Genomic DNA, 15,762 nt, shown 5'->3' on the forward strand with positions numbered 1-15,762 from the left:
AGTTGTCCATACACTGTCAGGCAAAATAGTCATAATTGGATTTGGATTAAATGTGCAAGTGTAATAGATATCATTATTGATATTTACATGCTACGCCATTTTAAATGAATGTTCTGCCAAGCAAAGTGTGCCACACTTTGGGTTACCTTCTGATCTGCGATGGAAGTCTGTGCCAAAATACTTATTTCAGTTAATCCCCATTTTAGTCATGGTCACCTTTCACTTTCAAGGTCAGCATTTAGCCTATAAGTTAAGAAATGTGTGTGCCAAAGTTATTTTTAAGTAATTACCGTAATTTTCGGGCTATAAGGCGCACCTGAATATAAGCCGCAGCAGCTAAATTGAATTATGTGTACATATATAAGCCGCACTGGACTATAAGCCGCAGGTGTTTAATGTTTAATTACCAAATGTAAGGGTTCGTGCACAGAGGGGATTGTCGGGAAACAGATGGCTGCTTGAGGAAGCTCCCATTTATTAACATTTCAACAAACAAGTTGCATATTTGCATAACGTATTCAATCCTCATCTCCGTCTTCTTCCTGCGTACTAAAACCACCAAAGTCCCCATCTCCAGTGTCGGAAACGAACAGGCTCAGGGTGGCTTCGTCAGCCACTCTCCTCTCTCATTCGTTGTCGCTCTCAAAACCAACAAACTCCTCTTCGTCACTGTCGTAATCGAACAGCCTCTGAAGGGCCTCAGCTGTGGCGGCGTCCTCCTCTTCATCACGCAGCAGTCCAGCCTTTCGGAATCCGTTGATGATTGTGGATGTTTTGACACTCCTCCACACTATCAGTATCCACTCGCAAACTTTAGCGAAAGTTGCTTTTCGCATGCGACCAGTTTTGGTGAATGATTTATCGCCGCTAGTCATCCACGCCTCCCACTGAACGCGTAGTGCCACTTTGAACGCACGATTGACACTGATGTCGAGTGGCTGCAGATGCTTCGTTGTGCCCCCAGGAATCACAGCTGGAATTGAGTTTGGGCCCTCATGCTGTCCAAAACGAGCAACGCTTTTTTTTGGCGAGAGAATCCTCCAGGGCGCTTGACGTAGCACTCATTCAGCCACTCCTTCATTACACTTTCCATCATCCACCCTTTCTTGTTGACTTTAAAGGAGATGCCGTTCGGGATCAATTCATTAAACATCTAACATTGTGGTACTATTTGCTTTGTTTTTCAGAACAACGGCATCAACACAAGGAGGGAGTGCATTCTAACTGTACGTTCACACTGCAGCGTTTTTTAACGCTCTGCACCGCTCGCCTTCCCACAGTGCCCCACGCTCGGGGGCCTGTTAGACAAGTTAATACAGAGTTTTAGTTCTCTAAGGTCACTGTTGTAGTCATGGCCAAGCGTGCAGATTTGGGTTCATGTACTCACAATATCGATCAAAATATCACTTTTACACAACATTTATGTAAAAATACAGAATTTTTACTAGTGCAAGATTACAGTAGAATACATGTTACGCCACCGGTCACTCAACCAGTCGTTTGTAGGCTGGGCTAGTGAGCTAGCAGTGGCACAGAACAGTCACATAATGTGACCAGACTGAATTTAAGTAGGCTATAAAAACACACTAGGAACACTGACGACATCGGCAACCATGCACCATGCATTATTAGTTTAATGTAATCTTTAAATTCAGGCTCGTCACATTAGTAACTTTGCTCTGAACAGAACTGGGTGTGCAGACACATACGAAAAGTTTCTCCTCCATCTTGAAATTGTGAAACCTAGAAATGTTTATCATGACCAACGGTTGCTACGTTACAAGAAACCAATCCGATTGGCCAACGCTAGCGTTTTCACGCTCCTCATTTACATAAAGTTGAGAAAATCCAACTTGCAACGCTCCGCTCCGCTTGCCTTCCCACAATTAAATGAAAATTAAATGAAAATGTATTGGAAGCCGACGCCCCGCGCCGCCCGCTCCGCTGCAGTGTGAACGCACTCTTATAGGGCTTTGCATCTACCTTGGCGAGAACGACCAAAAGCTGGTGAAGGAGTACTTGGTCAGTAAATGTCAGTCAACTTGTGCAGTATAGTACCTGCTAAAATTCTATCAACATGGGGCTTGAAGGAAAGATCCAATAGCTGACAAGGAAGCTGACGCATAGCCTTACGTATTTAATAATGTGATCAATGTGTGTTTTTGTTCTACAGGACACCGACACTGAAGATGCCCAAAGAGACATGAAGCAGACTGTTATTGGAATCTACCCTTTCAAAAAAGAAGACAGAAGGGAAGACCCTGTCGATGTTGGGATTGTTATCGAAGGGGTTATAGTTCTTCAGGACTTAGTTAATGTTGCTTCTGCTTGTGCCTTGTTGCTGGGACTAGTGTATGTGCTGAACTTGAGCTACCCACAGGACCTCAAAGCCACTTTTGAAGTCTTTCAGGATTATATGAACATAAACTCTCACCTTAAGTCAAAAAAATTAATAGTATGAGAAGTTAGATTAATGGATTGATGAAGTACACACCACTACTGTACCACACATCACACAAATCAAACACACCAAATAACACACATCACTACTGTACTACAGAAACACATCACTACTGTATATACTGTTACTGTTAGATTAATAGGAATGCTAAAATGGAACATGAGGATCTAAGATATGCAGTTTTTTTCCAGTTTGCCATTGAGGGCCATTTCTTTTTCTTTTTTTAAGAAAGCTATTGCATATTATTTTAGTCATACGTAAGTTTGAAACAACAAAATATATTTTCCTTTTTTATATAAATGAACAAGTTTAATAAAATGTATGGCTGTATGTGACTGCTTTTAGGATGAAACTGAACCATTTGATTTATTTGAATTGCTTTTTGTAAATTACGCTGAAAAAAAGGTTTTTGAATTAAGTTGCAGTTGTAGAATTTCACGGAATGTTGAATGTACTGTTATGGTAGATATCAATTGTATTAAGTAAATCCAACATACATTTAAAGGGTTTATATTACCTATATCAACAAAGTCAGGGGAATAAAATGTGATTAGACATAGAAGCTAATCTTAGGGTGCTGGCTAGCACTAGGGCTAAGGCAAAGGCCAAAGCTAAGGCACATGGCGCACACACTGATGATAGGTACGAGAATATTGTCATACATGTCGGCACCAATGATGTTAGGCTGAGGCAGTCAGAGGTCACAAAGGTTAATATAGCACGGGCATGTGACCTTGCTCAAAAGATGAGTCGGCATCGAGTAATAGTTTCTGGTCCACTACCTGTTAGGGGGACTGATGAGATCTACAGCAGACTTGTCTCTCTTAACCGCTGTTTTTTTTTTCTTTTTCTTTTTTTTTTTTTTACATTTAGCAGACGCTCTTATCCAGAGCGACTTACAGTAATTACAGGGACATTCCCCCGAGGCAAGTAGGGTGAAGTGCCTTGCCCAAGGACACAACGTCATTTGGCACGGCCGGGAATCGAACCAGCGACCTTCTGATTACTAGCCCGATTCTTTAACCGCTCAGCCACCTGACTCCCTGTTTGGCTCGCTTCTGCAGAGAACAGGGTTTAGGATTTGTAGATAATTGGTCTCGTTTCTGGGCCAAACCTGGCTTGTTGAAAGGTGACAGGCTCCACCCGAGCTGAAGAGGTGCTTTTCTTTTGTCTAGGAATATTGAAGCTATTTTAGAGCAGGCCTGACACTCACTATAACAAACCGGGCCACAGTCTCTTAGAGAGTCTGATAGGTATGTTGTGAGTTGTTTGGGGCCTGATAGCTTAGCTTGTAGTGTAGCCAGTGTGGTTGCTGATGTAGTTTTTCCCATAGAGACGGTGTCGGTCCCCCGCCCCTTTTCCAAATTTCGGCCTTCAATTATTAGGAATTATACCCATTTAACATGTATTCAGCCTTGCTCCCCCGTTGCCCTTCCTACTAAGTTTTCTGCTAACAGTGCTAACAGTGCCACCTTTTCAGAAAAAATATCTACGACTAAAACTGCCAAAAACCCATACTGGAATGTTGGGCTCCTAAACATCAGATCCCTATCCACAAAGGCCGTTTTGATTAATGATCTGATGTCTGAATGCAGCCTGGACCTGATTGGACTAACCGAAACCTGGTTAAAACCTGACGAATATTCCCCCCTGAATGAAGCATCGCCTCCAGATTTCGCGTACTCACACGTTCCTCGTGTCTCAAAGAAAGGTGGTGGTGTTGCTAGTGTCGCAGATTTTAGGCTGGGCTGATATGAAGCAAGCTTCAACCCCAGCCTAAAATCTGCGAACACCTTTAAAACATTTGAAATAATTTGCATGAGACCACCAACTACTTTAAAGAGGAGTAATGCTACTATTCCTGCCCCCCCTCCCTCATTTTGTATAGTTACTCTACCGCCCCCCCTGGCCCATACTCCCTCTTCCTAGAGGAATTTTCAGATTTTAAAAGAAATTAAAAAAATATCCTTTAATTAAGACCTTTACGGCTCTAATAGATTCCACAGGTCTCACACAGGTGGTTTCCAAACCTACCCATCTGCACTCGATTTAGTTCTCACACGGGGTATTGTGATTACTGACGTCATTGTCCACCCCCACAATCCTATATTATCAGACCATTGCCTGGTTACCTTCAAAATGGACCTATGCCAGAGCCTTAGAGGCAGTCAGAAAATGTCTACTAGCCATTACATATCCCCAAACACAGCTATAGAACTGGCTAGTATTCTACCCGCTGCACTAAAAGCACTTAACGTTCCAAATAAATCATTAAATGATAAAACTAGGGATCTGAATTTGGTTCTTCAGCTATCACTAGACTATGTTGCTCCACTAGAAAATTAGAACGTAAGTGGCATACCACTAAATTGGAGGTTTTCCGCCTGGCCTGGAAGGACAGCCTAATGGAGTATAAGCAAGTCCTCATCAGGTCCAGATCAGAATACTTCTCTAAGTTGATTAGTAAGAACCAGCACAACACTAAGTTCCTATTTGATACCGTTGCAAAACTCACTAAGAAAAGTACACACGGTGTTAGTACAGATCTCTCTCCCAATGACTTCCTAGATTTTTTTGACCAAAAAATCTATGCAAGAAGGGACAAACTACAGGCTAGCCCTGGAGGAATAGCCATTAACACTGAATTTTCCTGTATGTTGAGGCTCTCACTCACTTTAACCCTATTTATATGGAAGCGTTCATAAAGCTGATAGATTTATCGAAACCCACCAGTTGCCTTCTCAATCCCCTCCCTGCCAAACTTCGTAAGGAACTTCTCCCTATTATTGGACCACCCTTGCTTAGTATTATTAATGAATCTATCATAACCAGCCAAATCCCTGACGATTTTAAATAAGCAATTATTAAGCCCCTCCTTAAAAAAACAAACCTGGAGAGTACAAATTTGAAAAAAGTGGAAAAAAAATTAAATAAATGATATATGAATCAACATTTTTATTGTATTTTGTGTAGTAATGCAAAGTCTTTTAAAAGTAGTTTTTTTAAGGAACGGGTACTTTTCCTGTTGCTTAAAAAAAACTTTACTCTAACTCATTTTGAGCCAGTAATCGACTTTTTATTTAGCCATTGAACACTCTGACATGGAGCCCACCGAGAGAGAAAGCTGATAGGTTTACTTAACACAAAGAGAGACTTATCAGGATGCTCTCTCTGTCACTCGTTATGTCTGTCTCGCTCTCTCGTCCTCTCTCCCCCAAAATATTTTCTGGATATTTGCAGGCATCAGGGAACTACTAATAATATGCGGGAGAGTGAAATATCTGGAGATCATTAAAAAGACAAATTGCATCCATTGATCGTTTAGAATCTAAACGGTCTTAGCCGTTTTCAAATGAAAATTTAAAATACATTTTCAGTAACATACTGGACAAATTGTACCCTTCATTAGTGTTCCAAAAGTATAATCTTGTGTTTCTGTTACAGAAATAATTTGTGTGTGTCCTCACCTGAGTCCTATGTACCATTTCATCACTGGTTCCAAAACGTTCCACCATTACAGAACGCACTTGCTGGGCTTCAAATTCCAGCTGCTGGCGAATGAGGTCCATTTGCAAGGAGAACTGGAATAACAATGAAAGGAGATTTAAGGTACAATATGTAAAAAATATTCTGTATTTTGTGTAAGCTAACATTGCACTCTGATTAGCGACATATACAGCTCAGTGCCAGTGGAATTTAAATTTAAATTTTTTGGTCCGCTACTGTCCAGAAAATTGTCTTCAGAAATCCTGTTCCAGCCACTTGTTTTCAGCAAGGTAGGCTTTCCTCCTTGGCTTCTTTAATCACAACTTGAGCTGGAGGAAAGCTTTGAAATTTAGACAAGAATTGGGGGCACTGTTTCTACTCTGTGTGTGTCTGTGGCTCGGTTATCTTGCAAACCGGGCATTGTATGCAGTAGAAATTTGGCAGGTGTATAGCCCAGGACAGTTAAGCAAGCAAAGTTGTTGGGGTGTTACAAAAAAAGTATATGAGGCACTTTTTCTTACAGGCGAGGTGGGGGATCAAATTGGCCCGTGAGTCTACAGACAGGGACGTTGTTACTGACACGTAATGGTCGCTAGATGGCTCTTCTTGCACAGAGCTAAAAGCAAGGTCGGAAAATGAACTTGCCTTTGTCAATCTGTCATCCATTTCCGTGTTGTAAGTCAGTGATTATTTCATTAGAACGTTTGTTCTAATGAACCCCTTCAATCATTCAGCAAAATTAAATTTATTATAAAGGATGTTACAGAAGTTGCGGGTTAGACCGCAGTTGGTCTATAAATGCATAGCCCAACATTATCAACATATTGTCAGCTGACAATGATCACTTCGTTGTCTCCTGTCAAAAGTAGTGTAGCGACCTGGCAAAGGGAGTTTTGGGTTAGCGGGCCAGCCTTTCAGTAGCATATGTTTACACACAGGGACATCATAAACATTCAAGGGTCTGATAGATCCAGTTATCCTGGCAAAATAGTTATTGTTCTTTATTTATTGACAGGGAACGGTCCTTGTATTGCAAAAATGACAGAAGTGTATTAGTTTGGAACTTCTAAGCTATATGCTACGATCTCTGCTTGCTCTCCAGGTTATCCTGCTCTCAAATGTTTGCTTCCTGAACAATAACAATAGTTCACAACCTATTAGCCTACACTGGAGATATATAATTATAGCTTTACAATGTAAAACCACTATGGTGCACTATTCTCTACAACAGCAGGGATCCTTCTGGGCACATTATTGGGGCCTGGCACTGTCTCTGACACTCACATTGTTTTAATTTTTAGCAAAAGCATTCTGATTGTCTTTAACATTTAGCAATCCTACCTGAACACTCTGGCACTTGGTACTGCCACCACCTTACCGCAAACTGGTCTACTGGTGGCTGCTTAATACAGACTACAATAGACAAGTGTCTCACACACGTGTCACAACATACCATTTTGCATTTAACATAGCACTTATTAGGGTTCCTCCGGTAGGAGGAAACCTATTGTTTTTGTTAGTATTATTATTATTATTAGGGTTCCTCCGGTAGGAGGAAACCTATTGTTTTTGTTAGTATTCTTATTAGGGTTCCTCCGGTAGGAGGAAACCGATTGTTTTTGTTAGTATTCTTATTAGGGTTCCTCCGGTAGGAGGAAACCTATTGTTTTTGTTAGTATTCTTATTAGGGTTCCTCCGGTAGGAGGAAACCTATTGTTTTTGTTAGTATTCTTATTCTTATATTTCTCCGCTAAATGGCCCAATAGCTCAAAAAGTCCTGGACCCGATTTTTTCCAATTTGGTCCAATGATACAACAGGTCACTCATTACTTCAAGACGGCTAGTGGTCCATGTACGCCCATAGGTGGCGCTATAAAACACGCCCAGAGTCTACGTGATTTCCCCAGCGCCCCATTAGTCCAAAGTGCCTGTAAATTGGTAGACATGCCTTATTTCTCATGGGGAACAAAAAAGCCTCAAGGACCCATATTGTCAGACTTATGAATTTTCTTGTACTGTCCAAATTTGGTACAACCTTCAAAACCCTTCTCCTCATGAACAATAGATCCAATCGACTTGAAATTTGTTACAGATTTGTAGAATACATGTCTTTCTATAGGGTCAAATTGAATAGGGAATGCAATACAAAATGGCTGAAAGAAGTGTATTTATGTAAATGTCCACATTGCCACAATATCTTATTGTTAATAAATCAAATATAATTTTGACTGATGGTTTTTCAAACGTTAGTTCCTTCAAGTTGACATCATTCTGAAGTACCATACGCAATTTCACGTCATGTCAATATATGATTGAAATCAATTGAATGGCTCCACAGCGCACGCGCACACTCATCCTGCCCCTTGACACACGAGCGAGCTTGGCGAGACACACACACATGCTTTCTGGAAATTGTGTGCTGACTAAGCCCCCACCCTCGGTTTTTAGCTCCTGTTTCATTTTGCTTCCAATCGCAGCTCGCCATTACGAATATAAATCATTTTTCGGCGGCCATTGTTGTTTTCAACTGGAGTTGCCTGATAGCCGTGTTGGAGGCAGCCACGTTCGGTAAGTCCTATTTTTACACATTTTAAGATAGAATCAATGATTGGGTTTGTGAAAGTACACTACTCTTGAATTATGGTGAAGGTTTGAGCACTTTTAGACCTTTAGATCGTGAGTTTGAAGTGACGGAAAACCGAACTCGAAAAGTAGCTAGCTTTTCCCCTTTGTGTTTAGAATTAGTGAATCATTTTGCATCTCGGCGAATTCTTCACCCAAAAGGTTGAGGAGGGCAGCCTTTCGGAGAAAAAGCGATTCCCCACAGACCTGTAGGCTCAGAATTTTGATTTGGGTCGTGAAAGTCTTTGTAATTGGAGTGAGTTCAGACGCCAGGGAGACTGCATAGGCTTACGGTGCGTTCACACTGCAGCGGAGTGGGCAGCGCGGGGCGTCGGCTTCCAATTCATTTTCAATTAAACCAGGCGTTGACGCTCGCGTAGGGCATTGTGGGAAGGCGAGCGGAGCAGAGCGTTGCAAGTTGGATTTTCTCAACTTTATGTAAATGAGGAGCGTGAAAACGCTAGCGTTGGCCAATCGGATTGGTTTCTTGTAACGTTGCAACTGTTGCTCATGGTAAACATTTCTAGGTTTTACAATTTCAAGATGGAGGAGAAACTTATCGTATGTGTCTGCACACCCAGTTCTGTTCAGAACAAAGTTACGTAATGTGACGAGCCTGAATTTAAAGATTACATTAAACTAATAATGCATGGTTTCCGATGTTGTCAGTGTCCCTAGTGTGTTTTTATACTTTTAAATTCAGTCTGGTCACATTACGTGACTGTGCCACTGCTAGCTTGCTAGCCCAGCCTACAAACGACTGGTTGAGTGACCGGTGGCGTAACGTGTATTCTACTGTAATCTTGCACTAGTAAAAATTCTGTATTTTTACACAAATGTTGTGTAAAAGTGGTATTTTGAGCGATATTGTGAGTACATGAACCTAAGTCTGCACGCTTGGTCATGACTACAACAGTGACCTTACACAACAGTGACCTACAACTCTGTATTAACTTTTCTAACACGCCCCTGAGCGTGGTGTACTGTGGGAAGGCAAGCGGTGCAGTGTTAAAAAACGCTGCAGTGTGAACGCACTGTTAGGCGGCAGCCATGTTTTGGTTGCATCATGTTCACCATTTTATTTACAGTTCGGTAAATTCTACCCCCGAAAAGGGCAGGGCAGCTTCAACAGATGTGGGAATTGTGCTTTTAGCCAGATGGTCCTATTATTTTTGTGATTTGTGGAAAACTTGCAATTTGAGTGAGAGTGCATTGTTTTGACGTTAGCCTCAGAGTTAGACTTGGTTCGCTCACTGGCAGTGACTGTATTTCACTCAATTCTACTCCAAAAACGTCAGGGAGGACTGCTTTTTGTATATCTGATTTTTCAAGGCGAGCCTGTTTCATTCGTCATATGCCCTGAGAAAGCGACCTACGTTAGCCAGGCTAGTTTCACTCAGTCATCCTATTTAAAGGTCTCTGGCAGTCAGAATCACTAATTACAGGCAAAGGTCGAGCTGGTCTTTGGTCAGATGTGTATATATTGACCAGTTTAGAGCTAAATACTCTTGCCAGAGCCTGGAATCGAACCCGTGTTTTGAGTGACTTTGCATGGTTCTCCACCAGGTCAACACATTTGGATTCAAGTTCAAGTAATGCCCCTGCATTTCACAGTCAAAATTGTAGTTTATATCAAGTGTAGATGGAAAAAGCTTCATTTTTCACAAATGACATGGACCCTTTCTTCACTTTTACAGGTCTTGAGGGTCATGCAGAGGCCTGCTCAACAGAGTTCAACAGAGGACGCTGAGCGTAACAGAGGATGCAACAGAGGATGCTGAGATCAACACAGACCCCTTGCTGGATTACCCCTCTCTAGCTGGACAGCTTCTCTTCAGCCCTGACCCCAGGACAGCTTCATCCTGCAGGCCCTGCTTGCCCCTGCCTGCCAGCCCTCCAGAGACAGTCACCCCACAGACACAGTAGCTCTGCAGACTGCTTTTTTGAGGACATTGATGAAAAAGGACAAACCAGCATTTTTTACGTTGATGAAAGTCTAAATGTTTAATCCTTTCCATGTCCCAGTATGCCAATCTGCTGACTTTGAGTGTCTTAAGTGATTAAACCAGTTCAAGTGATAGACTTTTGACCTGAATCCAATTATTATTCATCTGAATAAAAACCACTCAAGAGAAGTACTGCTTCTTGGATCATTTGTGCTCCACATCAGTACATCTCACACATTTGCCTTTGTTTCCATGGGATTCATGGAATTGTTAGTTTCTGCTCCACCATTTCCACCATAGTGTAATAATAAATATAATTTAGGACAGCAATTACATCAGTGTTTACTTGGAAAGATTACTGTAAGTAATCAGAGGATGTACTTCCTTCGGCAGCTGAAGAAGTTCAACCTGCCAAAGACAATGATGGTGCACTTCTACTCAGCCATCATCGAGTCCATCCTCACCTCCTCCATCACCGTCTGGTACGCTGCTGCCACTGCCAAGGACAAGAGCAGGCTGCAGCGTATCATCCGCACTGCTGAGAAGGTGATTGTCTGCAATCTGCCTACCCTCGAGGACCTGCACACCTTGAGGACCCTGAGACGAGCGAGGAAGATTGTGGCCGACTCCTCCCACCCTGGACACTCCCTGTTTCAGTCACTCCCCTCCGGCAGAAGGCTGCGGTCCATCAGGACCAATACCTCACGCCACAAAAACAGTTTCTTCCCTTCCGCTGTTGGCCTCTTCAACAAGGCCAAGGGACCACACTGACTCTAATGACTTCCTGCTTAAAACACACTGCTTTTTGCACTGCATTACAAAATTGTATCTTGTACATTTGTATTTTTTGTAACATTTGTATTTTTATATTGTAATTTACTGCAACTTATATTTTATTTTATTGTATATTTAATTCAATTCTAATCCCACTTAGTACTGCTAGTTTATGTACCCTTAGTATAGATAGTCCACATATTTAAATTTTAGGTCCCTATATGTTTATTGTATGCACCTTCCTGCCAAAGCAAATTCCTTGTCTGTGCAAACTTTCATGGTGAATAAATCCCATTCTGATTCTGATTCTTCTTCTGTAGACACCATGTGAAGCCCCCACTCCAGAGACAGTTGGTGACAGAGAGGTGCAGACATTAATTTAAACATACCTTAAGAGTAGAGTAACAAATAGAGACTAAATGTGTAAATGGATGTTGAAACTCAGTTCTCTGGCTTGGTGCATGTCAGTTTAGGCAAAGGTAGCATTTTAAACCTCTAGGTAAAAAAATAATAATCAGATTTGATTGGAACTCTCTCTTTTATACATTTATAGTTGGATTTGACATTTAATTCATTTAGCAAGTTGTTTAACTCAAACAACCATAACACAGTACATATGGTATACAAAGCTACAGTCAGATTTGGCGAAATTGTTAGCTTGGATGTTATCTTTACATATGGGGTCTTGATGATGATGCGCACGCAGCTTCAAGGCAGAAAGACGCATTCCATTTCACTTTTACTGTACCCTACACTTTTAATGTTCCCGCCATCCCCCCCCCCTTCTGAATAAAGTTCGACTGATCTGATTTGTTGATTTCTGTTGCTATGAAAAACAGTTTAGCCAAGCTAACTAACATTGTTTTTAGCTAGCTTGCATTACCATTCAATCGCTAACAAAACATTAGTAAAAATTGCTCACTAAATCGGGCAGAACTTGTTAATGCAGGAGACTCCGAGACCTTAGCGCGTCACTAGCATCTCGTCATATCACGCAGTCGGAACACAGCTAGATAATCAGCGTCAGCGCTCTTGGGTACCCAGCATGCAGTGCGACATGTCAAAAAACGCAAAGACTTGTGGAAAATAGTTAGGTTACAACAGCCATGCGAGGGATTTCAGTTGTTGTGTTCGTTCAGTTAGATGTTTGTAATGTTTTTGTTTGTTAGTTAATATAATCTTGTTGGTCACCCTGAGTGTGCATGTTGTGTAGTTTGACGGGAACAGAGTGTCGGCTACTTTACCATCACAAGCAGTATTCGCAAGGAGCTGATTGTGTGTTATGCCCTAGACAAGTTGCCTACGAGGTTATTCTTGATTGTGGGTTGACTGAGGTTCTGGAAAGAGATCTACTCAAGAAGAGTCAATAGCTGTGGTTTTCAAGCAATCTTGGAGAAAGTTTGAAAACAGAGTTGTGGTTAATATGTTCTGATTGTGGGAGGCCATTTTTGGACTACATGTAAACCTCATGCGGCTGCTGCAGCATTTCTCCTTTGGCGTGACCTGCACTGGGAGAGAGGGAAACAGCATGGATGGGGATAGTGTGCGGGCCGGGCAGATGTGTCTTTATATAGGGTGAAATGGAATGAGAAATGCAACACAAAATGTCTGAAAGGGGTGTATTTATGTAAATGTCCACATTGCCTCAATATCTTTGTGTCAATATATCAAATATCTTTTGACTTATGGTTTTTCAAACCTTATTGGCTTCAAGGTGACATCATTCTGATGTACCATGCACAATTTTACCTTGAAATGTCAACCGTTTCTTAACCTTTGTCCCAAAGCTGACCAAAGCTAATACTCTGCCCTTTCTATTCATAAAATCTCAACAGTTGGTGTGTAGCACAGAGGATAGAGAGACTGACTTGAAACCTTATGCCCATGAGTTCAAATCCCCATTCAGCCTATTGTTGTTGGCCAAACATGAAGTAGTTTTGCTCTCTTGTTGTCCATCTCTCCATCTTCAACAGTGTACATGTTTATAATATTTTGCCATTTTGCGGAGGAACCTGCATCGCTGCTTGCAGCTATATTTCATATTGTTTATGCTTTAAACCATAACCTCACACAATTCCTAGACAATTAAATTGGATTGTGGTTTGTAGACAACGTAATACGTTATGTTTGTTTGTTATGTACGCTTGACTCCTTGGCACTGTAGCCTATCTTCTAGCGCTTGTTCTGTCCCTTTACTCTCAGTCTCAAATTGCAAGCTTCTTTTCCTCTTTAACAAGTCTCTGGGTTTGACACATTTTGCCACATTGTCTCGTAAAGCTTTTTTTTATTATTATGGCTTTTTCAGCTCCCCTTGTTCTCTTTCTAATCTCGATCTTGTCTTTACATATGTCTTACTTGCATCTTATACCAATTTGTAATTACGTCAATCAGGTGGCCAATCCTAACCTCCTGGGGACCTGAGGCCTGTTCCATAAAGGCCGCTCAAAAAAGCTGGACTTCAAGTCCCAAACCTGACTTGAATTAGCTTAACAAATCAAGCGTGGCTAAAGCGGTTCCATAAAGGCCAATTTCAGCTCACGCAATCCTACTAATTTGAGTTAGATTTAAGTAGTCAAGCTAATTGTGCGTCTACCCTATTCTTAAGCAGCCCGAGGGTAGAACATGGATCATATCGATCCACCATGGGAAAACGCAATGTTCACGGCCACGGACTTCTTCCAGAAAGAATGTTCCCTTTAAGCAGTTCCCTCATCCATCACTTCATCAAAATAAAATGGCACACCATGATTGACGTGAACGATAGGCTACATAGGTCGAGGTCCTTTTTTTATAGACGTTTACTTCATTGATAAAAAACAGACACCCTCTAAACACATCTAAATATTTTTTTTTTACATTGTTTTATAAATAGCCAATCAATACATTATCCAGCAGCCTAACTTAACATGGTTTTTGTGTCGAGAAAATGGAGGATAGATATATGGATTTAGGTTTGTTTTGCAATTGTAAGCTACTGTTAACAATTATGTAGCTATGATAATTATACTGGGATGATTTAGACTGAGATATAGGCCTATATGCCTGATGCCTAAACATTGGAAATCACAAACTACCTATAGCCATATGTTTAACGTAGGCTATGTAGGTTTGTATCATTCTGAAATCATTGTTTATCATTGTTTAATGCATTAGGTTAAATGTTGTAGCCTTTTTTTTTGTACCAGTTCTATCAAGTAAAAAAGTCAATTTCAAGTCCTGTAAAAAATCCCCAAATACTTAACTTCCCTTTTAATTTTAATATTGTATAATGATTGCCGAAGTGTGAAGTTAACATTTCACATTTTTCTACGTTTAATTTTAACCTGAAGCTTTAGAAAAATTGGTTAATAGATTGTAAGGCTGTGCTGTGGGAATTTGATGTTCATTTAATAATAATAAAGTTGTCGTCTGCTAGCTGACTTATTATTACTTGCCTACCCATCACATTTAACCCTTCAATACATTTACATTTAGTCATTTAGCAGACGCTCTTATCCAGAGCGACTTACAGTAAGTACAGGGACATTCCCCCGAGGCAAGTAGGGTGAAGTGCCTTGCCCAAGGACACAACGTCAGTTGGCATGACCGGGAATCGAACTGGCAACCTTCGGATTACTAGCCCGATTCCCTCACCGCTCAGCCACCTGACTCCCTTACAATACCAATACCAATATTCTTGATCAATTTAAGTAACATCACTGCAACCATTATAAGCAATAAAGGTGAACAACCACAACCCTGACGAATGCCTCTTCATCTCAAATCTTGGACATGGATCTCAAAAGTTCCATGTCCTAGGGAAACAGAGCTCTTAATTCCCTTATAACATTTGAATTACATTTATAAATCTTTATCCAAAATTTAAATGAAATGGTTTAAAAAAATAAAAGTGTGTTAAACTGAATCAAATGCCTTATAAAAAAATAAGAAAGCCACTTTTTTGAACCACCTTATTATAATCAAGTACATCTAAGACCTATCGTATGTTATTGTGAATATATCTCCCATTCAAAAAGCATGATTGTGTCTTACTAATTATGGTCGAAATACCTTTTTTCAATCCAGCAGCAATACCTCCAGAAGATATTGTAGAATCGGTATTGTTCTCAAATCGTCTACATATCTTGCATTTTTGTCAGATGTAGGGTCAGGGTAATTAAGTCTTGTTTCATGCTTACCATCACATGCTGTCTTTTGTGACTAAACATAAGGAATCATTTTCCCCTTCCTCAATCCATTTGGGATCTTATAAAAGCACCCTGCGCTTTTTCAAGATAAAGACAATCTAATTTACCATGAAGCTCCATCACCCTGTTCTTTTCCTTCACAATGTAAATTTGGTTTAATACTACAACACTGGCCAATTTCCCCGAATCAATTACTTTCATATGCTCTTTTTCTGTTAAGCTTCTTGCTGGATTTTATGGAAAGCTCCCAGATTTTGAATTTCATAAATTCCCATTTACCCACATT

The 15,762-nt window shown here is 40.8% G+C and overlaps 1 protein-coding gene across 1 annotated transcript in view; it reads right to left on the bottom strand.

The window, feature by feature from the left end:
- The window catches only part of apc2 (APC regulator of WNT signaling pathway 2), a 62,070-nt gene that overhangs the window by 14,333 nt on the left and 31,975 nt on the right, over nt 1-15,762 (bottom strand). Inside the window, exon 5 of the mRNA XM_067230348.1 lies at nt 5,929-6,042. Within this exon, the coding sequence (XP_067086449.1) occupies nt 5,929-6,042 (114 nt within the window). The remainder of the gene's footprint in view (nt 1-5,928; nt 6,043-15,762) is intronic.

Source organism: Osmerus mordax, chromosome 27 (assembly GCF_038355195.1).
Source record: "Osmerus mordax isolate fOsmMor3 chromosome 27, fOsmMor3.pri, whole genome shotgun sequence".
In the NCBI taxonomy this organism is placed as follows: domain Eukaryota; kingdom Metazoa; phylum Chordata; class Actinopteri; order Osmeriformes; family Osmeridae; genus Osmerus; species Osmerus mordax.